At 42.6% G+C, this 26,891-nt stretch overlaps 1 protein-coding gene across 3 annotated transcripts in view; it reads right to left on the bottom strand.

The window, feature by feature from the left end:
* Window positions 1-26,891, bottom strand: part of HYDIN (HYDIN axonemal central pair apparatus protein) — a 480,054-nt gene that overhangs the window by 160,146 nt on the left and 293,017 nt on the right. For all 3 annotated transcript variants that reach the window (XM_073015549.1, XM_007993708.3, XM_073015550.1), the window contains exons 26-37: window positions 20,130-20,252; window positions 19,370-19,448; window positions 16,297-16,416; window positions 15,828-16,037; window positions 13,572-13,709; window positions 10,119-10,296; window positions 7,586-7,713; window positions 3,492-3,625; window positions 2,891-3,027; window positions 2,531-2,658; window positions 2,188-2,379; window positions 1,495-1,644 (exon numbers count right to left, since the gene is read on the bottom strand). In XM_073015549.1, coding sequence (XP_072871650.1) covers window positions 1,495-1,644; window positions 2,188-2,379; window positions 2,531-2,658; window positions 2,891-3,027; window positions 3,492-3,625; window positions 7,586-7,713; window positions 10,119-10,296; window positions 13,572-13,709; window positions 15,828-16,037; window positions 16,297-16,416; window positions 19,370-19,448; window positions 20,130-20,252 — 1,717 coding nt within the window. The remainder of the gene's footprint in view (window positions 1-1,494; window positions 1,645-2,187; window positions 2,380-2,530; window positions 2,659-2,890; window positions 3,028-3,491; window positions 3,626-7,585; window positions 7,714-10,118; window positions 10,297-13,571; window positions 13,710-15,827; window positions 16,038-16,296; window positions 16,417-19,369; window positions 19,449-20,129; window positions 20,253-26,891) is intronic.

Raw genomic sequence — 26,891 nt, 5'->3', positions numbered from 1 at the left:
TGTTATAATGCCTAAGAATTGTTGGTCTGGATGTCATTGATTTCTTGGCGCTGCTGCTGTTGATGATGATGCAGATATATGGATTGTACGGCCTGCAGGGCTAACCAATTCCTAGTATACAGCTAATAAATTTCTCTCTTAATTGGTGGAAACATTTTATTAACTTTGACCAATTCCAACTCAACATTCATGAAACTGCTTGAACAAATCTATTTTTTTAAACTATATTTCCTTCATTAAGTAATGGAAAAAATCCACAATCTTGAGTAAACCCTTTGAAAATGTTAAGACTCTTTAAGAATGACAAACATATTACTAATTTTCTTTTAAACGGACTGGGAAGATTTTGATAATGATAAAAACATGGGTTTTATTTTAGAATGAGATAGGAAGTTGTTTGCTCTTTCTCTTTCTCACTGAAGCTGCTTAAGCACTTCCTCAAAGCGATTACAAGGAAAATGGGAGTTAACCATAGCTCTTCCATAAAACACAGATCAATTTTTCTTTTAAAATAACAGAATAGAGAAAAATATATTTCCCAAGTGCCTTAGGTTTTGAATAAAAGTCTTTCAAGTGCAACCTCTTGAGATGCTCTCCGGTTCTAGGATTTTATTAATTTTACTATGTTTCTGGTCAGAAGTAGCTTTGAGTTGATTACGTTCACAAAAGAAACATTTATGAGGCTCCAGGAGGCATCTACCAGGACGTACTTTTCACAACTACTGATGATGATAGTTATTGAGAGACTTACTTACATAGGGCAGCATGCTGTGTACTTTATTCAATACTGTGCGTTGAATCTTCAAAATGACCTCAGGAGGTAGTCATTACAGGTTGACAATGAGTTATCTGAAACCCAGGGGCCAGATTCTTTCAAATTCAGATTTTTAAAATAGTAAACACAGTGTATATACCCTATGTTACCCAATACCCTCAGCAGGGTCTGGGGCAGGTCCCCTGTAATCAAACACATTAACGGTTGGTGGCAATGTTTGACTCTGAAAACTAAGTGGTACAAATAAAGGTTAAATGGTCTCATGTCAATTCAGATGAGATTTTTCTGCCAAATGAGTTGTGGTCTGAAGCTTAGGAAATCTCAAACTCCTCACCCCCAGTTTTGGATCTTATTGGGTTTCAGAATTTCAATAAGGGACTTTTGATATACAATATTACTACTTTTTATTTTATTTATGAGTAAACTGAGACTGAATGAGGCTAAGTAATTTCCTCGAAGACACACAGCATGTAAGTGTGCAGAGGCAGAAGGCTACTAAACCTGGCCTTCTGATAAAAATTGATATTTTAGTCTGATGATTCCAGACCACCAGGCCACACAGCTCCTATGTGAACCAGAAGTGCTTGAGATGCCATATTCAGAAAAGCCAGGCACAGGTCACTCAAAGCTTCCCTTGAGACCCAAACAAGCATGGACTTTGAGTAAAGCTCAAAGAGGTCCAGAGAATCTAAATGAAGCCACGTTTCTTTAAAGCTCACCTCTTCTTTTGGCATGAATTTCACTTGCACGTTGGACTTCTCACCAGGATCCAGGACTCCAGAAATGGGCTGGATTTCGAAGATCCGTGTCTTTGGCTTTAATTCAGCACGTAGTTTCTGTCTTAAGTACTTCGGCATGTGTTTCTCCAGCTGGTTTACACATATTAGACAATTAGATCACCTTCTATGGAAAATGAGCTCATTTACCTTCCACTCACACAACCCACATTTCCTGAGTACCTCTCAGGTGTCAGGGAATGTGTAGATACCAGAGGTACAAAAATGAATAAGACATTCCACCTGACAGCATGGCCTGATAGGACCTTAAGCGCTGGGCTAAGGGCCCAGGTTTTATTCAGGAGGCAACTGTTGCCACTGAATGCAACTCCGCCTCTCGGGTTCACGCCATTCTCCTGTCTCAGCCTTCCGAGTAGCTGGGACTACAGGCGCCCGCCACTGTGCCCGGCTAATTTTTGTATTTTTAGTAGAGACGGGGTTTCACTGTGTTAGCCAGGATAGTCTCGATCTCATGACCTCATGATCCGGCCGTCTCGGCCTCCCAAAGTGCTGGGATTACAGGCGTGAAGCACCTTTGAGCAGGAGGTTGAAATGATGAGCACCAAGGCCTAGAGTTACAAATCCGGATGAAATGGAGATGGAGAAAGGAGGACCAATGGGCCACAGCTCGTTTACCTTGTCAACAGGCTTTTGGCTCTGGACAAACCATTCACAAGGCACTTGGAGATTATTGGAAAGCTGAATAGTTTCCACCAGGCACTGTCCACACTGAATTGTGGCAAAGTCCACTTTTCCATGAGAGAGAGTCATGGTTGGAATGGTCACCTTGGCTTGGAGACGGATGTGAACTGTTGGCCCTCCAACCACCTGGAGAGGGTATAAACTGCAGTTATCATGTGGCATGGGTTTGGGGAAAAGAAGAATCACAGGTCTGACATAATAACTGGATTATCTTAGGGCGATCCGCAAGCAGAGCTGGAAACCTGCAGGGCCGAGTGGGCCCAGTGGTGCCTTGTACCTTGATGGGCAGAATGACTTCTTTGCTTCCAACAGGAAGATTGGCCCCCTGTGAGTCAAATCTCACTTCAAATATTTCCGTTTCACAATGAGGCAGATTCTTCACACGATCTAGCTTGGTACTGAATCCTGGACCAAAACAAAAAAAATTTCTTACTGGGAAAGATAAATAGTGAACAAGAGCTGCTCTAGAGAAAGCCCCCACTGGGTCAGAATGACTACTCAAAGGATCGCTGAATAGCCCAAGAATCCTTTTAGCTGATCCCAGAGGCACAAATGCTGTTCCAGGAGGACAATACTGATGGGTTCCTTGCGAGAAATGACCAAGTGCAATAGGAAAGGGTCTCCCCAGCCTGGGTACCTGTCTCATGAAGGACACGCTTGTCCGCGTGGAACGACACTGGAAAGTGACTGGTGTTGGTGATCTTGATGATGTGGGTTCGGACGTCACCAAGGATGATGTAGCCAAAGTCCAGGATGTACTCTGGCAGCTGGACTCTGAAATGGTTAATAGACTTACTAGTCCCTTTAAAACCTGGAAGGCTACTTTTCCAAAAGTGAAAGAGTCTGATTTTTTTTTTTTTTCTACCTCTTGTGCACAATTTTATTCTCCAGAGTGGAGAACAACGAATGGCTACCCAAACAGAGACTAGAAACAATGTTAACTCCCCCAGAGATTCACATCGCTGTTTTGGCCATTATCTCAGAACACGTTCAGTGTGGGCCCTTCTGGACCTGAAGTGGAGCCTGTCCATTCGACATAGCTGTATTGTTCTCACTTGAAGAGGCAGAAACCTGCCCGGCTGGCTTGATGCTAGGGCATGGCGGGTAACTGAGATGAGTGGATTTCATTCCGAGATGATCAGCCAGTGTTTCAGGGAGTTGCACGAGGCAGCACTGCTTGCTCTGCTACACTCTGAAACAAGCACAGCACAGAAGGGCGGTCACTGGAAACCACTCACTTGGCCAGTTTGTGGCGACTCCGATGGCTGAAGCAGGTGTCATCCATAGGATCGGGGGTGGTTGTTTTCTGATGTTCTAGGACATAGCTTTGGACTACAAGTCTTTCTACCTCCATCTGGAGATGAGCACTTACCTGAAGCAAGAAAGAGGAGCAGGTCAGCAAATTCTTTAGGAACATGCATTCTCAACAAGGACAATATCACCCCCAAAGAGGCAAAAATTAGCTCTTGGAGGGTGGTGGAAAATATCTTAAATATTACAATGACTTGTGACCCCCAAAGGGCTACAGAACAGAAACAGATACACAGTATGTTTAAGGCATTAAATTTTTCCTGGGAAGGGTGTGGGGAGGGTAAGCAAATCAGTATATCTATACCATGGAATACTCAGCAGTAAAAGGGAATGAATTATTATTATTATTATTAATATTATTTTATTTTTGTTTGAGACGGAGTCTCGCTCTGTCCCCCAGGTTGGAGTGTAGTGGCGTGATCTCCACTCACTGCAAGCTCCGCCTCTCGGGTTCACGCCATTCTCCTGTCTCAGCCTCCCGAGTAGCTGGGACTACAGGCGCCCGCCACTGTGCCCGGCTAATTTTTGTATTTTTAGTAGAGACGGGGTTTCACTGTGTTAGCCAGGATAGTCTCGATCTCATGACCTTATGATCCAGCCGTCTCAGCCTCCCAAAGTGCTGGGATTACAGGCGTGAGCCACCGCGCCCGGCCGGGAATGAATTATTGAGGTGCACAACTTGAATGGATTATAAAGGCATTATGTGGAATGAAAAAAGTGAATCTCAAAAGGCGATGTGCTGTATGATTCCATTTATGTAACATTCTTGAAATAATAAAAGGCTCAAGATGGAGAACAGATGAGTGGCTGCCAGAAGTAAGGGACAGGGAGAGAGGAGTGGGTGTGGTTATAACCTAGTCACATGTAAGGCCAAAAACAAATGGAAAATGAGGCTTAGTTCTCCTTGTTGAAAATAAGGGAAGAGACTTCTCCTCCTCCCCTTTGCTTAGAGTATTTAGTTTAGAACATCTGTAATTTTAAGTTCTTTGAAATGTAGATAAATCTTTTAAAAAGTGAAATAAGCCTCTTGCCAGCTTTAGGACCCAGAAGTGTCTTTCTCAAGGACCTGGGAACCATCTCTTTGACATGTAATTAACAAGGAAGAGGAAGTCCCTAGTCCCAGTTTCTGGGAGAGGATGGGAGCCTAGCTTCCATGGGGCCCTGTTAGAAAGATAAGTTTGTTTTTCCTTTGGATAAAGCCAATTAGCTAACACAGTTGGTCACCTCCATTACCATGTCGATTTAGGATAAACTATGTGTGACAAATGATGGTGTCAAGTCCTCTTACTTGAGACTAGCCATTATTTACTCTGAGAACATGAATGAAATGGCTTGGATCTGGTTGGCTCTATAGGAGGGGCAGACTTCCTTCTGTCTTTGCAATCTCTCAGCAGATTGCCTGTGATGTGCATTACATTCTGGTTTAATGGTTATTCAATAATAAAATTGTTTTCTTTCTCTTCTACCTTTGTGGATAGATTTTCTGGGTTTGAAGGAGATTTTGTTTTTAATTTTATTTCCCCAGGAACCATGACAAATCCTTGTGGTAATGGAATAGTTCTGCATCTTAATTGCAGTGGTGGGTTCACAAATCTACATGTGATAACATTGCACAGAACTGCACCACACACATACACACACGCATAGAAAAGTGGTGAAATCTGAATAAGCTCTGTGGCCTGTACCAACGTCAATTTCATGGATTTGATGTTGTACTATAGTTATACGAGATGTTATTGTTGGGAAAACCCTTTTTTTAAAATTCCCTGTAAATCTACAATTATTTCAAAATAAAAAGTTAAAAAGTATATATCAAACTATTCAAGGAGATTCCATTTTATATATAACAAATAAAAATATTTCATGGAGAGTATTAGGAAAAAAGGTCTAAAATGGATTTTTAGGGAGTGATAATGGAAAAGGTTGACAAATACTGTTTGCAAAGGGCTAATCCTTAGGTCTAGGGCCCAGCAGGGAAGGTTAATGTGTGCCATGGCCCAGTGAGGCACAGGAGGTGAGAGTGGAAGTGTGACAAATTGGGAGAGGAGCAGGGTCCGCTGACAGCCCTCCCAGTTGTCCGGATTCTAGAGCAACAAAGCCAACTCTGAACTTGGCTCCTGAGCCATGAGTGGTTCACCCTGCCCTACTCAAGGGGACCAGCTTGGCTCTGCACGTACCATCACATTCACAGAAACCCCACCCCACTGCTCTCCTAGGCTTTGATAAGGTGCAGCCTGGGAACCCAGTAAGCAGGTGGAGACACATCATTGCTTCCAGTGGGCAGCCCGGGGCTGGCAGGAGAAGGCAGAGGCTAAGAGATCATCTTAGCAGCTGGGCAGGCCTGGGTTCAAATCCTAGCTCTGTGCTTGCCTTGGGACATGCACTTCACTTCTGTAAAACTAAAATTTAGATGACAGTAGCATCATTCTCCCCCCACCCTCATTGTGGGAGGATTTAACAAGACAACAGTGCAGGTTAACAGTGTGGCACAGGCTTAGTATAAGAGTCCAATAAGTGGTAACTGATGTTATTAATTATGATCATCCTTGGTGCTAAGGTTCACTTTTAGCATCCTGTACTTGAACCAGGCTTCTGCAAAACAAATAATCGCCAGTGGGCTTTGGTGCTCCCAGTCTCTCCCATGACACCGTTCTCCCCCACATTAGAGCCGCCTCTTAACCAACCTAAGGGCTCTCTAGCCACATACATGATTCTTCCTTAGAACATATTCTCATGCACATTTGCATTTGGAAAGAAGAGCACAGGGGGATGGCAGCTGTCATGGTCAGGAATAGACTGTTAAAACAGGACTTTCAGGGGTGATGAGGGAGGACATATAGGGATTTTGCCTTCCTATCCCATCCTTTATTTATAAGCTGAGAAGCTCTCTCCTCCAGAGACCCTCACTTGGCTCCCACCTCTGTGGCACCACATGCTCCTGACTTTTCCAGAACCTTTTGGCCACCCCTCTCCCCCACTCAGATGCTGGGGTATTTGGGGGCTCCATTCTGAATCTGTCTTTTTTCCTGCTCACTAGACACACTTCCTAGGGAATCTCCCCATTTCCTGTGATTGCAATGATCATCTGATGACTCTCAAGTCACTTTCTCCAACCTCTCTCTCTCTCCGAGGTGCCCAGCAGTGGTTCCGGTTCCCTACTGGCTGCTCTTCGCAGATGATACACAGAAATCTCACATTCGGTAGCCACGGGAAGCAGCTGAACTCCTTTTCTCTTCCCTCCCCTCCCACCAAGGACTTGTTTCTCCTCCTGAGTTTCCTGTCTCAGGCCCCTCTCCTTACCTTGTCATCCAAGCAAGACTTAGAGGTCCCCTCAACCCCACGCCCATATCCAGTCAATGCCTAAGTCTTGACTATTCCATTTCTGGAATATTCCTTGAACCAGTTCGCCCTGTCCCCACTGTCATCACCATTGCTTACAGCACCACCATCTCTCACCTAGAATTACTCCATCAGCTTAAAAAAAATTGTAGAGATGAGGAGTTTCACCATGTTGCCCGGGCTGGTCTCAAATTCCTGGCCTCAGGCCATCCTTGGCTTCCCAAAGTAATGCGATTATAGGAATGAGCCACTGCACCTGGCCCTCAACAGCTTCTAAAAAAACTGATCTCTCGAATCTACTCTCATCATCCCCAAGTTCCTGTCCCCTCAGAGCTCCGCGAGGCAGCCAGAGGGATCTCTTAAAGATGCAAAGTCGATTAGGCCACACCTCTGGTTGCCCTCAGGATAAAGTCCAAAAACCTTAATAGGTCAGTCACCTGATAGCTCACCTCCTGGGCTCATCTTGCCTCTCCTAGCTTCCTGCTTCTTTGCCTTATCTCTGTCTTTCTCCTTTCTGTACCTCAGAGTCCATGTTCTTGCCCCTGGGCTTCTGCACACAGTGCCTTTCTGCACATGCACCCCACATACTCTGCACACAGCGCCCTTCTGCACACACCTTCTGTGCACTCTGCACACACCGCCCTTCTGCACAGGCATCCCGCGCAGGCCGGAGCTGCCTTACCTCAGCAGGCTCATCCTCTGGCACTTCCTCAGTTATTATGTCAAAGTGATCGAGCGTTTCACATTTGTTATAGTCTTTGTCTGTGTTTTTCCTGGCTTGATTCAAGAACATTTCATACTTTTCATTCGCTGTGCCGGGATAGGGAGTGGGGGTTGGAAGGAGAGCAGAATCAGGAAGGTCAGAAAATATGAATGATGTCCTAAACACAGACTCTCAGCCCCTGGTAAGGTGGGAAGGGAAGTGGACTTTTGGATACTTCGTCTGCCCTGCTTTCCCTGCTTCAGAGGGTGAGGTGATTTGAGAGTTGAATTTGTATCAGAGATCTCACTGAGTTCAACGAGATTAGGCTTTACTGAATGACTGGCTGGTTCTCCAGAACTTGAAGGCAGTAACATTCGAAGCCACTTGTAGGGTGACCCACTTGATCCTGGCTTGCTTGGGGCTTTCTTGGTTCTAGCACTTAAACCCCTACACCCTGGAGCTCTCCCAGTGCTGGACAAACCCAGCCAGCCAGTCACCCTTTAAGCCACTTTTTACGTTTATTAAATCTCAATTAACAAAAAATATGTTTGGGTCAATTTGCTTTAATTAACACTAAATATGCCACGTCATCCTGAATCAGGGAGGGTAGATAATCAGTGGAGAGATTCCCACCTGAATTTACCACTACGCCATTGCAAATTCAAATACTTTGAAAGGCAAGGTAGGAAAGTTATTTAAAATGCCTACTATAGGCCAGGTATGGTGGCTCACGCCTGTAATCCCAGCACTTTGTGAGGCTGAGGCGGGTGAAGTACCTGAGCTCAGGAGTTCAAGACAAGCCTGGGCAACATGGCAAACCCCATCTCTACAAAAAAATACAAAAAATTAGCTGGGCATAGTGGTGCGTGGCTGTAATCTCAGCTACTGGGGAGTCTGAGGCATGAGAATCGCTTGAGCCCTGGAGGTGGAGGTTGCAGTGAGTTGAGATCCTGCCACTGAACTCCAGCCTGGGTGACACAGCAAGAATCTGTATAAATAAATACATACATACATACATAAATGCATAAATACATAAATAATAAAAAAAAGCCTATTATAAAACAATAGGAAACGCTGTGAATATAGTGAGCTGGAGAACAGAAGACCCAACTAATGGTGTTCAAGTTCAAATTATTTTAAAGCCCTTACTGGCCAAATCATGTCTACTGCCCTGATGAGGCCAGCTGGGCGTCCAGTTTTCAACCGTATGGCAAAGGTTTTCCTTCCTGAAAATTATATGTGGAGCTGGAATAACCCTCATCTGGCTGGAACTCTATATACGAGAGTGTAACATGGTTTTAGTGTTAGTGACATTTATTGCCAGGCACTGTGGCTCAACACCTGTAATCCTAGTGCTTTGGCAGGCTGAGATAGGAGGATCACCTGAGACCAGGAATTCAAGACTAGCCTGGGTAACAAAGTGAGATCCCTTCTTAAAAAAATAAAATAAAATAAATTAGCCAGGCATGGCAGTGCACACTTGTAGTCCCAGCTACTCAGGAGGCTGAGGCGGGAGGATCCCTTGAGCCTAAGAGTTAAGATTACCGTGAGCTATGATTGCACTACTGTATTTCAGCCTGGGTAACAGAGCGAGACCTTTTTTAAATAGAGACAGGGTGTTGTGTGTATGTGTATATATATATACACACACACATACATATATACACACACATATATACACACACACACACACATATATATTTCAAGTTTTCAGGGAACAGACAATTAGAATTCAGTGGATGATTATGAACAGGAGAGTTAGTGACTTCAGAGAATGCGGTAAGAGGAAAGGCTGGGTGGGAGGACTTAGTCTGAAGCTTTTTAGGGAAAATAGATTTCAAGGAGCTTGAAGAGAGATTTATAAAGAGTGAGAGGTTTCCCTGACCCATCGTCCTATAACTTACGTCAGGAACAAAGAGCCACAGACAGTCTATAGCTAAAAGGGCTGCTCAGCTGAGGTTTGGAATCTGCCAAGACAGAAATATTCTGGTACAAAAGGCTAGTCCTGGGGTCCAGATACAACCGGAAAATGTAAGTGGGAAGACAATTACTAAAGTCTAATTTAGACTTCACCCTGTGTAATGCCAACATAAGGGCTCAGAATCTGTGTCTGCCTTTCTGTGCAGTTTATACTTTGAGAATTCTATGCCTGGAAGCTCATTGGCTCTCACCTTCCCAGTGGTGTCTAGGAGAATGTCACAGGGAAAGGAGACTGGGGCCAGAAGGAAAGTGCATGGGAGGAGGAAAAGCCTTTGGAGATAAATTTCCTGATCCCTCTGTCAGTAATTCAATAATGGCCAAATTGGCCACGGTTCTTCATTTGGGGCTGCCATAGACCATTTCTTATCTCGGCAAACTCAGGTCACCAATTTGGCAATTGAGGAATGACATGGAAGAGAACCACTGGGTATTTCCAAGCAAATAAAGTAAGTAGCCAGCAACCATCCAATAAGCAAAGTTAAAATGTTTGTTTTGTTCCCCAGTGGGGAACTACTCCAGTGTGAAGTAGTACCTGTGAGGTTCCTGGGGAGATCGAGGCAGATTTGGGGAAAGATTCCCTCTCCACTCAGAGTGATATTTTCTGGGTCCAGGTGGGCGATCTGTATCTGGAAACTCCTTTTAAAGACCTCAGGAACTCCAGGAAGGTAGTAAACTTTCAATGCCTGCTCTTGATGTGAACTGATAAAGCCCTACGCAGTAGAAAGACCAGGAAAGGGAAAACGAATGTGCTACAGGCTCAACTCATTAAATTACTTAAAACAACAACGATAATGACAGAGTAAACCTAAAAAAAGAAGGAAAGGAGTAAGAGATTTAATGAAATAGAGTGCAAAGAAACAGAAGAGCTTCATACATCTAAAAACTGGTTTTTTGAAAAAAGATGAATAAAATACACAAAACTGGCAAGACTGATTAAGAAGATAAGGAGAAAAGTCACCAAAAATGTAAAAAGAAAAATGGTTCATAAATATATAGTAAAATAGTACATAAATCATATACGATTATGAGAAAACTTTATGTCAATATATTAAAACATTTTTGTGAAATTAACAATTTCCTAGAAAAATATGAATAACGAAACGTAAAAACCCTGGAGTGATCTGTATCCTATATAGAAGCTGAAAAATGAAGATAATTACCCTGACAAAGGAATATACGGCATTAGAAGCAAGTTCTGCCACTCCTTCAAAAAACATATAATCAATTTAGTTTACGAGCCATTCAGGAAATAGAAAAGACAGAAACGCCCATTTTTTTATTCTGATATCCAAACTGATCAAATGCAGCATGAAGAAGGAAATTTATGAACCAACGATCACTTAACAAAGGTACAAAAATTGTAAGTAAAATGTTAGCTAACTGAACCCAGCACTATATGTATATTTAAATGCAGATGGTAGTATAAAGAGTTTTTTTGGTTTTCCTTTTCCTTTCATTTTACCTAACAATATATTTTACAATTAATTCAATATTAGTACATCTAGAGCTGCTCCATCCTTTTTAGTTGCTATGTATTATTCCATTACATAGTTTTAATATATTTTTAAAAACTAGTTTCCTACTGACAGACATTTAGTTTGTTTCTGACGTTTTGCTATTGCCATTACAGATTATATAGGAAATAATCTTATAAACACATCGTTTTGCAAATGTGGGAAAACGTATGTAGAATAAATTCTTAGAAATGAAATTGCTGGGTCAAAGTGTAATTTTGATAGATAAGGCCAAATTATTCTCTACAGAGTTGTTATCAATTTACAATAACTGCAGCAATGTAAATTCAAATGCTTTAAAAAACTTTAGAAAAGGGCAAGGAAAACAGCAGTTATGATACAAAGATGGAATAGAAACAAAACTCTAAGGAAATTTTAAAAATAGACAAATGAAATACGACGAAAGAAATAATAGCAAGCATTTCAGTTTTGCTAATCATAAGAATGTGTTAAATGTTCCTACAGAAACTTAAGGACTCTCAGAGTAGATTCAAAAACAAAATCCCAATACATATGTTTTATGAATGATAACCCTAAAACAAAATGACATAGACTATGGGCAAATTATGTAACGCAAAAAGAAAGCAGTAATCATAATATTAAGACCAAACAAAGCGGAATTCAAAGCAGAGCATTCAAAGGGAACAAGAGGGCAACTGAAGGCAGACAGAACACACAGTCCATGATGAACACTTAATAGTCATGAGATCTTCTGTGTCAACACAGAAACAAAAGAGTATAAAACAAAAAGGTGCATGTATTTGTAGAAAACAATAGAGAAATGGACAAAAGTTTTATATACCACTCTTGAGTCTTAGAAAAATTAAACAGAAAAAGATACAGAAGATTTTAATGTTATAATTATTCAGGTTAATTTAGTAGAGATTCCAGAGATGATAATCTGGATTCTATAGCCCAGGTAACATTATTTTCAAACATTTATTAGTATTAGGTCATTAAAATATATTAATAAATTCACTAAGTAGGAATTTAGAGGACCATATTATCTGATCATGATTAAAAAACCCTCAATATTAGTAACAATTTAAATAACAGAAGCAAAAATCTTAATCATTTGGAAATTAAATAAAGAAAAATGTATTTTAAATTACACTTGTAAGTAAAATTATAATTTAAGACAACTATAATTTAGATAATGAAAATTATAATAGTTAAATATTAACATGTATAAAACACATAAAATTGACATCTACTTTATCTGCAATTTTCTTAAAATATAAGGGATAAGGCTAAAGGTGTCCTTAGGCAAATGGATAGCCTTACATTTTTTCATTATTAACTAAGAAAAAAAATAAAAGTAGGCATTCAAGTCAGGAAGTTAGAGAAACAAAACACAAGAGTGAATTTGGGCCGGGTGAGATGGGGCTCACGCCTGTAATCCCAGCACTTTGGGATGCGTTCAAGAGTTCAAGACCAGCCTGGGCAACATGGCAAGACCCTGTCTCCAAAATAAATAAATAAATAAATAAATAAATAAAATAATAAACACAAAAATTAGCTGCGTGTGGTGGTGCATGCCTGTGGTCCCAGCTACTTGGGTGGCTAAGGTGGGAGGATTGCTTGAGCCCAGGAGGCAGCGGTTGCAGGGAGTTGAGATCTGCACTCCAGTCTAGGCGACAGAGCCAGACCTGGTCTCAAAAAGAAAAACAAAAAAACAAAAAACCAAAAAAAGTGAATTCAAAAGATTAGCTAAGACAAATTGGGAAAAAACCAAAAGGGGAGTTGACCTAACAGATATTAAGATGTATTTTTAAAGCCATAGCAACTAAAATAGTATAGCATTAATGTAGGGACAGACAGAGCAATGAAGAATAAAGAGACCAGCAGTAAACCCAAATATGTGAGATAATTTAGAGGAAGAACAGACTTTATCATCAAAGACGATGGTGCTCATTATCTTTGGATTTACAAGATTATGAATAATTACACTTTAAAAATATTTTCCATTTTTTTCTATAACAATTATGTGCTATTTTCATAATGAGAAAAATTCAGCAAATGTTCCTTAAAACTGGTCGATCAACATAATATGAACAAGGAATCACTTTCTCTGTTTGCTTCTGAAACCAGTTTGGCTCAGCGCAGTCTGCTGGTGTTTCACAGCTGCTGAAGTCAGTGGAGAGGAAGCCCTCGGGAATTACAAGGGCAGCGTGAAGACATGGGTGGAAATAAACTAGTCTCATTATCACGGAAAATAAATCCATGCGTTGCATTTGTCTTGTTGATTGCTATATCCCTGGTGCCTGGAAACTGGCTACTGAGGGACTAAATATTTGTTTAATAAATGAGTGAAGTGGCTTGGATTTATTATTATTTTTTTTCTGCTTCTGAGAGTTCTTCAGTTTTAATAAAAAGAAAAAGTCACACTTGTAATCCTGGCCATGAATACTCACCTGCATCGGGGTGGGGCTTGTAGGTTTGAATTCGGGCCCCTCCCACTGTTTACTTACAGAGAGAGGCAGGACTAGTGGCACTCCAGGGAGAAGGTTGTCTGGAGAAGACTGGGGGTCAGTCAGAACCTTGAACTCAAAGCCGACTTTCCCCTTGTTCGTCAGCGTGATTTCCCTCTCTGTGACGTGGTCAAACAGCTTGAAAGAGAAGGAGATGAGTGACTCCTTTGCCACCCACTCTTGGGACATGGCTTTGATCGTGAGAAAGGTGCAGAAACACGCCTCATGGATAAAGGTGTGACAGCTCCTGATATAAAGACTGGTCAATCTACATCTCAGCATCACAACAAATGCCTACTGGGGCACTAGACTCGGAAACCTGCTCTTAGTTCTTCTAAGAACCGATTTAGTTTAGGTATGGCTGTGGGGCTGAGCATTTCACCTTCCTGGGTCTCAGTTTTTTCACTACAGGAATTTGTAATAGAGAATCTTAAAGTAAGATTTCTACATTAAAAACATTTGCCTTCTGGATTCTGTACTGTAAGAAAAACAAAAGATGTGAGTTTAGAATGTTCTAGAATGAATTTTTCCATTCAGATGGAGAACCATGGGTGTAACAGGCCAGTCATGTTCTTTTTCTTGGGATTTCGCTAACATAATTCACCAGCTGGGTTAGCAGGCCCAATAACCACAAACAGGCCACTTTGGGGGTCCTTAGGAAAAGCTAGGATGAGAACTGACTGCTTCAAAGACTATACTCAGAGATGAGCCAAAACCAAGTGCCCAAAGGACCCTGGAGACGAGGAAGGAAAGAGAATTCTATTTGGTCAGCATCATGGAGATGGTCTCAGTAGGTGCTAGGTGAATCAGATTTTAGGCACAATCTTTGATCTATAAACACACATGCATGCACACGATTCAGTAATTATACATGAAGGAGCTATGTAATGGAGATTCAATCCTCACTGAAATTTGGTAGGAGATATGGTCTCCAAGTGCATAACACAAAATCTGATTGGGAAGAGAATGTGTACTGATGGAATTGACAATTATTCCAAAACAAAAATGGGAAAGTATATTATATTATGGCAAAGATTATCATTAAGTGCCAAGGGAATGTAAAGTAAAAGATAACTGTGGAAGGAGCTGAGCTGGGTCTTATGGGATATAGAGGTTTGGGCTTGGTAGACTGGAGGATGGGAAAGATAAGGTAAGAGAAAGTGTAACCTCATGAAAGGCTGGGGTGCACTGGGGCCAGTGGATAGACCAGCTTGGCCACAGTGAAATGTATGGACTATAATAGGGAATTATGGAAAGTAAAACTTACAGTGTAAAGATCACCAGTTAATAGAGAGGCTTAGGATAGCCTCACCCAGGTGGAGGAATGGGCTCTGACCCAAAGGAACTCATGACAATGGACAGCCAAATCTGACCCAGCACGGCACTGACCAGACGCTTTAAGCAATGACAACTCCTGGTGGGATAGGGCTGCTACTCCATTCCCACCTTACAGATGAGGGACAATGAGGCTTGGAGAGGTGATGTGCCCAAGGTCATGCAGTCAGGAGGAAGTAAAACTGGAATCCGAAGAGGAAGTAAAACCAGAATACGAAGAGGAAGTGAAACCAGAATACGAAGAGGAAGTGAAACCGGAATACGAAACCATGCTCTTTGGTCAATATCACATTGCTTTGCCAAATGCTGCTGGGCTTAATTGGTCAGGGACTGATGGGATGACAACACCATTTTGGAAAATGTCGCTGGACTTACTCAATCAGAATCTGCACTTGAAGAAGACTCCCAGGTGATTCATAGGCACATGATAGTGTGGGAGGAACTGCTGTAATAATTTAGGCATGGCTTGATGAGACCCTGCAATGTGATATCAGTGGCAACGGGAAGAGAAAACTGACTCAGAGAGGGACCCTGGTGATGATTCAGCAAACCCTGGATGCTTAGAAGGATGTGGAGAGGTGAAGGAGAGAGTACAGAGGAAAAGCCTTGGAGATTGTGAACCCAAGGGTGGAGAAAATGGTAGTGCTATTGAAAGAAATGCAGAAGTTGGAACAGGTTTCTGGTTGAAAGCGAAGAAGTGACCTTGAGCATCTAACATGCTCAGTTTCAGGAGACGATAAGAAAAGCAAATGCAAGTATCTGGCAAACAGTTGGCAGCAGGAGGATGGTCAGGGTTAGGGAGGCAGATGGGAGATCAAGGACAGGGGTGATGACAAGACTACGATGACTGGGGTTCAGGAGAGATTTGTTTAAGATGCTTAAGGCAAAACCAGAAAATCTCCACCCGATGGTTTGCGATACCTGTAATCCATAGTGAATATCCTTGGTGTCAAAGGAATAGTTGACCAGGGACGCCTCTCCCTTTAGTGTTATTTCGTAGGTGGGTCCTTCTTCCACTTCACACAGAGCTTTAGCTTGTGCAATGATGTTAGAGTGTCCATAGAAGGTGAATGACATTTGGTGGCTACTGTGTGGCTGCAACACTCCAAACAGGGGCAAAATATCAAACACCTGCAGAGAAAGTCATTCTATAAGAGAGCAGCTGATGGGATGAATGCCTGCCAAGGGTAAGTGAAAGTTATGTCAATTTACACATTAATTCCAGTCTTTAACTCATTTGATAGAAGGTAGCCCGGCACCCTGAAAACACACAATGGTAATGATGGTAACAGTGCTCTGGTGAGATTTAAGTTTCTAATGTGGGGCAGGTGCTCAGTTAGAAAGAAAAGTTAGTGTCTGATAAGGTCAGGATTCACACCGTGTCACTTACTTCTTCTATCCCGATGGAAAGCATCTCATTCTGTTCACAGGTCTGTAGGGATTCCTGATCCTCCACCTGGCTCTGGCTTGAGTATATTCTTTCTATTTCATCAGAGTTAATTTTTATTTCCTAGAAATTAAAGATGTGAGGAAAAGCTGGCAAGCATTCAAAATGGATCATCAATTGACAGAAAAATAAAGTATGTTGTATACGATTATAAAAATAGTACATTTTTTTCCCAGGGAGATAATTGAGCAAGTGACTATAATGTACACACAAGGATGTTTATGGCAGCGTTATTTATAACAGCAAAACTGTGGAAGACAACTCGGTGCCCATCAATAGGTGGTCACTTTAAAGGAAGTGTGTGTAGTACGTCTACCCATAAAGGATAATGCATGTATATTTATGGATGGGAATGATGTGCACAATATATTATTGAGTGAAAACAGTTCCATTCATGTGAAATTACATATGCCTCATGTGTCTGAAGGTGCGTGTGTGTGTAAATTCCTTCAGAGATTTGCATAGGCAAATAGAAATATCTGGGAAGTTGTTTGCTAAGAATTTCATTAGAATTTTTCTCAGTGTGGTAGAAAGAAGATAGGAATTTTGAGGATGTTTGCTTTAATTTTTCTGTATTCTTGAGTTTATATGTACACATACGTACATATATTTGTACACATATATTTTATTTTTGAGACAAGGTGTCTGTCACTGTCACCCAGGCTGGAATGCAGTGGCATGATCAGAGCTCACTGCAGCCTCGAATGCCTGGGCTCAAGTGATCTTCCCACCTCAGCCTCCCTAAAGTAGCTAGGACTGCAGGCGAGTACCACCACACCCTGGGGTCTCGTTATATTGCCCAGGCTGGTCTTGAACTCCTGGCCTCAAGCCATCCTCCTGCCTTGGGTCCCAAAGTACTGGCGTTACAGGTGTGAACCACTGTTTCTGGCCTATTCTTGAGTTTTCTATGATAAGCATCTTTGAAAATAGAAAAAGAAGAATTAACATTTAAAAGACAAATGTTTTACATACTCACACATACTCATTCTAAAAAAATTTTAAAATACAGAAAGCTCCAAGGAAAGAAAGAAAAATCCATCTCAGGTTATACTGTAGATAAATATTATTATATATTATATATGTGTATATAAAATATATATTATATAGGTATATATGTATATATAGAATATATTATAAATATATATGTATATATACACTGTGTATTGTGTGCATATATATTTGTATTCTGATTTTTCAGTTGACCTAATATGAGTGCCATCTTTCCATATGACTGAACATTCTTCACAAACATCACTTAAAGTATTTTAGAAAGTTGATTGTACACGATACAAATTTAAAATATTCAAAAGGATATATGGTAAAAAAAAAAAAAAAGACTCCTATCCCTATAGTTCTCCAGTTCCCCCCTCCTAAGGCACCCACTGTCCAGTTTCCTATATGTTCAATTAGTTATTCCTCTTCATTCAGCTGATATTTACTGGGGACTTACTAAGAACCAGTTCTATATCCTGAGGATATGATAGTGAACAAAACAGAAAAAAAATCCTGCCCTCATGAAGATTAAATTCCAGAGATATTCCAAGCACAAGCAAAGATACCTATGTAACTGTTTGAGAGGTAACACAGTAGCTAAGAGTAAGCCAGATGGTCAGGTCTTCTAGCTCCCTGGCTTGATGGACATGTCCCTGCATTGGTAAAATGGGGAAAGATGGTGGTACCCACCTCACAGGGGTGCTGGGAGAAGTAAAAGAGTTAATGTAAAAAACTGCTTTGCTGGGGCTGTGGCTATGGCTGTAATCCCAGGACTCTGGGAGGCTGAGGCAGGTGGATTGCCTGAGCTCAGATGTTCAAGACCACCCCAGGCAACATGGTGAAACCCTGTCTCTACTGAAATACAAAAATTAGCCGGACATGGTGGCAGGTGTCTGTAATCCCAGCTATTTGGGAGGCTGAAGCATGAGAATCGCTTGAACCCAGGAGGCAGAGGTTGCAGTGAGCCAAGATGGTGCCACTTCACTCTGGCCTGGGCAACAGAGTGAGACTCTGTCTCAAAAAACAAACAAACAAACAAACAAACAAACAACAACAAAAAACCAAAAACCAAAGCTTAGATCAGTGCTTAATAAGTGTTGGTTGTTTTAATAGACATTTTTCTTTATACAAATGGTAGCACACAATGTACTTTGTTTTGTTTTGCACTGAGTATTTTTTCTTAATATATCAGAGATTGTGCCAAATTAGTATGTAGAGAACTTTCTCATTTTTTAAAAAGAATTTCATAGTATTGCCTTGCGCAGATGTAATTTAGTTTATTCAGACGGTCTCCTATTGGTGAAATTAAGTTGTTTCCAATATTTCTTGCTTTTACAAACAAAGCTGCAGCGTACAAGGATGGTTACATGCTTTATGCAAATGCGGAGGTGTATCTGGAGGATAATTTCTAGAAGGGGGACAATGCATTTTAAATTTTGATATACTTGCCAAGTTGTATGTTACAGAGGTTACGCCAATTCATACTCCTACCCACACCGTAGGAAAATCCCGCTCAACACTATTTTAAAAGATTGCATCATATCATGGACATAAAGCAATTTATCTTTCATTATTTTTTTCATTGTTTTCTATTTCTAAATGTTGTAACAAGCATCTTTGTATGCACATCTTTGTATCTCCAATAGTTTGCTTAGGCCATCATTCTAGAAGGAGAATTTAACGCTATTAATTTTTAAGCTCCCTCTGTTTTTGCTACAGAATTATTAAGAAAATATTTTTCCTTTAGTATCCTCTATCTAGGGTGTAGGAACATCACAGGATAACCAAGGTTTAGGGATAACTGGCTTTTCCATTGTAGAGAATATATATGTGCTGAGGTGTCCTGGGCTCTCACTGAGTATTGGCTCTGGGGTGTTTGGCTGGGAAGAAATGTGGGTAAAGCTATACGGCTTTGTCTCAACTAAACCCAAGCATTGCACTGGCCACTCTGCTCTGGTTCTGCCTTTGTTTTATGGGAAGGACCCTTGACCTGCCTACCCCCCGCAGGGAAAGGACACCGTACATCTGAGATCACACTGGACGCTTTCATTTTTCTTGGTTCTTTTTCTTCAGGCCTGGAATCTTCATCCACAAGGATAGTCCTGAGAAGTTTAATGAGATGCAGAGATTCACTCATTGGGCCGTCATCACCACAGTCTCAGGTGCATAAATGCCCTGTCTTCCTCTTCTCCCTCTACCACACCCTCATACGTAAGGGGGCTTCTCAATCAAGGGACACCTTTCTCAAGAGGTCAGCTGGTCAGGGCTCTGCTGCCCTATGCCCCCAAACATGTGGTCTAGGCCACTGAACTTGTCAGTTTTTCATGGGACTCAACCCTTCTTTACTGGCCCATCAAGCCGATGTCCAACTTACAAAAAGTCCTAGGAAGCTCTAGCAATTCTTCAGACAATGTGGGTGCCCTATGTGCTTAATGTTGTTTCCCTATTTATTGGAGCATTTTATTGTGAGGATATAATGTTTGGTGAATTGTTATGTCCTTTCCTGCTTGCTACCCTGGACCCAATCCTGGCTGTAGATCTTGGACATATGTAGACCTTGGACAATATGATAGGAAGGGCTCAGACCCCCAGGACTCATGATGGTACCCCCTCCCTATCCTGTATGTCTAGTCTGGGGCCTACACATAGAAAACACTTATTAAACTGTTGACTGGTGACTAGATGAATGAACCAATGAGGGATGAATATTGAGAATGTAAGACTGTGTAAAGAAAAGAAAAGCTACCACAAAAAATCCATGTTGGCTTTGCATTTGCACTTACTTAACAAAATCATTTAAATCCATCTCGGGGATTGCTGGTGAGCTGGCAGTCTCTGAGGTTGCTGGGATGGACTCCATCTGGGCCAGTGGGGCACTGTAGGGCTTCTTCGGCAATGTCACAAACCTACCAAGGCATGGGACAGGGAATGGGGGGAGACAGGAGACATCAGTTTTTGCAAATCAGTGCTCAGTGGCCTCTCAGTTTCTAAGGCCAAACTCCAAATCCCAGACCAGGCAGGTCTAGCAGGGACCACCTTACACCCTCCCTTGAACTTGCCTTCTTCAAATCTCAGCTAAGGTTTCACTTGCTCTTAAAAAGTTTTCTGACTACCAGCCTCGGCCCAATTTCTTTCCTCTGAGTATCTACAGCCCCCTGGGCTTCCCCTTTCACACTTATCTTTACCATCCCTGCTAGATGTGGACTCGCTGAGGACTGGTATCCAATACGGTGTCTAATCCAGAGCCCGGCCTGGAGTAAGTAGTCGGCATGGTCATGAATGAATGAACCACTGGGGATCCTGCTCCCAGATCACCAGAAAGCAGGGCTAAGACTCAGCTGAGGCCTGGGAAGCACTCTCTGTTAGGGGCCTGGAAGTGCAGGCTCGGGTTTCTTACATGACCTTGCCTCCTAAATGTGACCTCAGTGCCTTGCTCGCCACACCCTAGTCCTGGTCCCACCACGAAGCTGTGCTGCCACTTGAGTTCTCTGAGCAGAGGAACCCAGGGGAAAAGAAGCAACTGTACCGGCTGGTGCTGAAGCCCAAATGTCCAAGTTCCAGTGATTTAAAAGGTCTTTGGATGTGACAAAGGCCAAGGTGGTGGGGTCACCCCGATTCTTCCTGTTTCTCCTTGGTATGTGGCTTTTTCTGGACCCATCTCTGCCCCTCCCCAACCTATCTCAAGCCTTTCATGCTAATTTCAATCCATTTCACTTATATATTCATTCTGGCTCCATCTGTACTCAGAGGCTCAGCACAAATGTCATCTACTATGTGAAGCTTCCACCACTGGCCCATCTCCCTCCCTTGGAAGCTTCATAGCATTTCAGCTGCACTTCTTTTAGGACGCTGTCCACTCTAACCACATCCTAGAGGATCATTTCCTAAATTTCAGGCATGCCACTACCATCCTCGTGATTTGTAAGCACACAGTTTGATGAGTTACACACACATCTGTGGAACTATCACCACATTAATACACAGAATGTTTCCATCATCCTAAAAAGTTGCCTTGTGCAAACACTCATCTGCTTAATATCACCAGAGATTAATTTGCCTACACTTTCATAGAAATGGAATTGGAAATATGTACAAATTTGTGTCTGACTTCTTCTGTTTGGCGTGATGTTTTTGAGATTTGTCCATGTTGTTGCATGTAGCAGTGAGCGGTTCTTTTTCTTTCTGGAGCAGTATTCCATAGTGTGGATGTTTTCCCACCTTCTTGTTGATGGACACTTCGACTATTTCTAGCTTGTAGATGCTATGAATCAAGTTGCTATGAACATCTGTGTAAAAGTCTTTTTGTAGACATATGTTTTCATTCTTCTTGGGTAAACTCCTTGGAAGCGAATTGCTGGGTTGTATGGTATATGTATGTTTAACATTACAGGAAACTGCCAACCAGTTTTCCAAAGTTGCTGTACCACTTTACACTACCACCTGCATTGTATGAGAGTTCTAGTTGGTCTGCATTCTCATCCACACTTGGTATTTAGTCTTTTACATTTTAGCCATTCAAATGAGCATATGGTGATATCACATTGTGGGGTTCATTAATAGGCTATGTCATTACTATAAATGAAAACACAGTATTATCTCTCATATTTAGAAAAATCAACACAACTGAAAAAAATCAACGTAATTATTTTCTTGCCTGGTGAAGGCTCTGAGCTGAGTTCTGGTTGCTTTTTTAAGAAGGGAAAACACTGGGCCGGCATGATCTTGGCTGGGCTTATTACTGTATGGAAGAAAGATCCACGGTGTCCCCTCTTTACAGACCCTATTGCACAGGGTCTCATACATAGAGCCCAAACTCAACAGATGTTTGATTGATTGAATGGATGGATGGATGGATGGATGGATGTGTGGACTGTTGCATGAGAACAGTTGAATAGCATGGAGCATTCACTATGCAGAATAGTCAGCATCTGACTGTCCTGCACCCTCTCTGCCAACCTGGGATAAAAAGTGGGGATGGGAAAGCATGGAGAAGTCACAGAGTATGGAAAAACTCTTTTCATTTTTGGCCTGAGCTTCCATTTGACTTGTTTTAGGCCAGATGTCTCTAGTTGACTTTACCTCTGGCTGAAACCACTCCGTTAGGGGCAGAGAACACATGTTGGGCTGGGTGCTAAAAAATCTCCTGGGAAGGTCGCTAAAATAAAGATTCCTGAACCTTGTCCTCCAACAGATGACAATTCAGCAGGTCTCAGGAGTCAGATTTTTAGCAGTCTTCCCAGGCAATTCTAATGGGCAGCTAGATTTAGGAGCTGCCATGGGTAGGAATGGCAACATGACAGCTGAGGATGGAGCTGATAATTAATATGGGGCTATCACTGCAGCCTTAACAGCTAGGGACAGTGAAAATCAGCCAAGGACAATTCTGAACACTTATTAAATCACCCCAGGTCAGCAGGGAAGCTTTGCCGGCTCGCTGCCCCACATAATAGCACTCTCCCATCCAGCCTTTGCACCCCTGTGAGATGTTGCGCTGCATAAAGAGAAAGCACATGGGAATTTCTGTAAAGGAAAAATACGAAGCTGTAGAGGGTCTTCATACCTCAGGAAAAACAACACCTCAATGGACAATGCTACCTGGACAACTGGGAAGTGAGAGGTCTCTGGAAATCAACAGAGGAAGGCAGAGCGGCCCTCCCTGCTTGCCACCTGAGCCACAGGAGACAGTGAAGCATTTACCATAATGAGGGCTTTAAGGTATTCAAACTGGAAAACCTGCTCCAAAATATTGAAATAGAATGTTGGTAGAGGTTTTTGGATCAGATTTCCTTTTACCCTCAGGAACAGACGATTACTTTCCTGGTATGCTGACCCAAACAGGAGTAGATTCAGTTATTTTTAAAAGAGAGTGCATAGCAAACAGGAACAATCGATACTGCTCCAATTCCAGAGCTCCTCGTATCAGAATCACGGGAGAAGCCAGGAGAGAAACGCCCCTGCAGCTGCCGGAGAATCACATATCAGACACCCACTGATCAGTAGCACTGGCTTTGGGGGCAGTGGCTTCCCTCCTCATGGTTTATTTTCAACTCTGGGGGAAGGATCACCACAATCTTTTGTGCTGCAAAGTTTAAAAAAAAAAAAAAAATAACCCACCATACTTTTTTCCTGTTCTTTCTTCACTGGAAGCAGTGTAGTGCTAAAATAAAACCCTAATGAACAAGCTTGTATTTCAGTTAATGTTCTGTGTTGCAGCTTCCATGATCTTTGCAGATGGGATGGTGGATGCTGGACACCCACTGAAGTCTGTGCAGTGCAGTCTTGTGGGAAAAGGTGGTGGGGGTGGGCAGCCCTGTAGGAGACTCAAAGACTTCTAATTCATTCGTTCATTAGACTTGGCTTCTGGGAGTGTCCACTACAGAGGATGAAATTAGCCACTGGCTGGACAAGAAGGGCCTGCATATGCTGTTTAACACTTTTTAAAAACTGATGACTGCAGCAGGTGCTGCCGGTGCACTTTATTAGGGTGATGCACCCAGGTGCTGTGTGTGTGGCTATACCTTCCTCTGGAGCATTGCCCTGGCCTGATGGGAGATGCCTCACCCACCCTGAGCTGTCTTCCCTCTCATTAGGGTATGACTTATAGGAAAGAGTGACTGCTAGGGGTGGCGACTATGAGAGCCCAGCCTCCTTGTCTCTGAGTGGGACAAACTGTGATGTAATTTACACTCCACAGCTCCCCATGGGATGAGGCAGAGGTTAGACTTCTGAAATCACATCTTCCCCGAGTTCTCCTCTGGCCCTATCTTGCTTCCCTGAATTTCTTATAATTTCTCCTGAGAGCCCTCCCTCAATAAATCACCTCAAGAACCACATTCTCGGGCTCTCCTTCTAGGGAATCCACTATAGTGTTGTAGGGTTCCAAAGATGAGAAACCCAACCCTTGCTTCAAGGAGCTAAGAGGCCAGTGGATCAGAGTCAGAGCCACAGGAATGGCTGTGCTTTAGGGTACAAGTGCTCCAGCAGGGAGCCAGGCAGAGCACAAGGGTTCCGAGCAAGGCTGTGGGGTCAGAGGGCTTGAGTTTGAATTCCAGCTTCCCCACTTGTGCACGATGGGCCTGGGGGCTGTGTTAGTAAGAGAACCCTCTGCATCTGATTGCGGTGAGCCCTAGTTCATGTAAGGAGCCCCGTGGAAGCTGGGTCATAGCAAATGTCCAATAAATGTGAGCTGCTCTTGTGTGGGGTTGGTGAGGATTATCATCATTTTTGGAATTCAAACAAGGGAGATGCTAACTTTTCTTGGATGCACACAGAAGTCTTCATGGAGGAGGTTATGGTCTAACTATGCACAAAAGAAAAAATGATTCTTTTCAAGTGAAGAGTGGAAGGAACGTTTAGGCTGAGGGAAAGGTGCCTGCAAAGCAGCCGTCCCTAACTTTTTGGCACCAAGGACTGGTTTCATGGAAGACAATTTTTTCCATGGACTGGGTGGGGGTGGTGGGGGGAATGGCTTCAGGATGATTCAAGCACATTACATTTATTGTGCACTTTACTTCTATTATTATTACATCATAATATATGATGAAACAATTATACAAGTCACCATGATGTAGAATCAGTGGGAGCCCTGAGCTTATTTTCCTACAACTAGACAGTCCCATCAGGGGGTGATGGGAGACAGTGACAGATCATCAGGAATTAGATCCTCATAAGGAGCATGCAACTGGGATCCTTACATGTGCAGTTCACAATAGGGTTTGTGCTCCTGTGAGAATCTAATGCTGCTGCATATCTGACAGGAGGCGGAGTTCAGGTGGTAATGTGAGTGGTGGGGAGTGGCTGTAAATACAGACGAAGCTTTGCTTGCTCACCTGCCGCTCACCTTCTGCCATGTGGCCCAGTTCTTAACAGGCAACAAATTGGTACTGTCATGTGGGGGGTTGAGAACCCCTGCTGCAAAGGAAATAGGATGGAGAGAACGTGGATTCCCCAGGGACAGGGAAGAAGTCTGTTGTGGGTGCAGCGTATGTGTAGGTGCCAAATGGAAGCAGGTGATGATGATGACAATGATGATGAAGAATACAGAAGCAATGAGGTCGGGTCAGTGATGGTTGGCACTGGGGGCAGGCATGACAGGAAGGGAGATAGTAGCCATGGGGAGGGGGAGGGGCTGATGCCCCAACTGCCACTGCAGGCTGGCACTGACCCCAGCAGTGACTTTGTCTGCTCTCATGCACCTCTTCCTCCTGGCATTGAGCAGTTAACATCTACCTAACCTTTCAGCATTAGCTTAGATGTTACTTTCACTGGAACATCTTCCCTGACCCCCAAGTCCAGGTTCAGGGGTCATCTCCATGCTTCTACACCCCACATTGTAACTGACTCATCAGCAGGGGCAGGAGCCACATCTGCCTCTCTCCCCACGGTCTCCAGCACTGGGCAGCACACCAAGCTTAGAGTCAAGCCTGACATTTGTTGAATGAAGTTCTAGTCAGGAGTACTGCAGTTAACTCCCGGTAGTAAAAAGGGTTATACAGATCTTGTTTTGTTCAAATGTTATATCAGAGGGTCTACTATTTGTAAAAAAGTAATCCCTCCAATTCCTGTAAGCACAACTGTTTGTAACACAACTTTGCTTCTCCTCCCATCAACAGATGGAGTCTATTTTCTTCAGGCCTTGCATCTGGGCTTGGCTTGACTTCCTTGGCCAACGAGGCATTCGAAAATGTGATGCAAACGGCAACTTGAAAATCACCTAGCCAATTCACAGATTCATGAGAACTAATACACATTTTCTGTTTAGACAATTATGTTTCGAGTATCTTGTTGTGTGACAAAAGCTAACATATACAGATTGGTTTTATTCTCCCTAGCACAGTGCCCTGCACAATTACCCTCAGTAAACAATTACAGAACGAACAAGTAGAATGAAAACATTTCAAGTATGGAAAGAAAATGTCAATATTCTTAGCCATGCAAGCTGGTCATCATCCTTATATATCACTGGTATCAAAATGAGAAAGTGATCCACAGTAGCCGCTGGTGCCTTGCATGGTCAGAGGTTTTGAGAGTATCCAGCACTCTGAAGGTCTGAATGTGAGCTAGTGACCTCTGTGAATTAATTTCATTGCTGAGATTATTTTCTCCTGCAGTTCCAATCTCATATTTCCATTGTTCCTAATTTATAATCTGGTGCAAACCACGCATCTTTACTTATCAGATCTTATCAGGTGGCTTCCCAAATTGCTATTCTTGCTCTCAGCTATCTGACTTTGCTTCTCTCATTTTGTAAACCCCCTGACCCTCTTCCTTCCTTCCTTCCTTCCTTCCTTCCTTCCTTCCTTCCTTCCTTCCTTCCTTCCTTCCTTCCTTCCTTCCTTCCTTCCTTCCTTCCCTCCCTCCCTCCCTCCCTCCCTCCCTCCCTCCTTCCTCCCTCCCTCCCTTCCTTCCTTCCTTCCTTCCTCTGTCTCTACACATCGCAAATCTGCTCCAGGTTAGGCAAGCCCCTGACTGCTGTTTCTAAAGGGAGCAGATTATAATATTACTTTAAATTATATTAAAAGTGAGCATATTTCTAAGCCCCTCTT

Source organism: Chlorocebus sabaeus, chromosome 5 (assembly GCF_047675955.1).
Source record: "Chlorocebus sabaeus isolate Y175 chromosome 5, mChlSab1.0.hap1, whole genome shotgun sequence".
In the NCBI taxonomy this organism is placed as follows: Eukaryota; Metazoa; Chordata; class Mammalia; order Primates; family Cercopithecidae; genus Chlorocebus; species Chlorocebus sabaeus.
The sequence above is the reverse complement of the archived record's forward strand: the minus strand, read 5'-3'. Positions and strand labels throughout refer to the sequence as shown.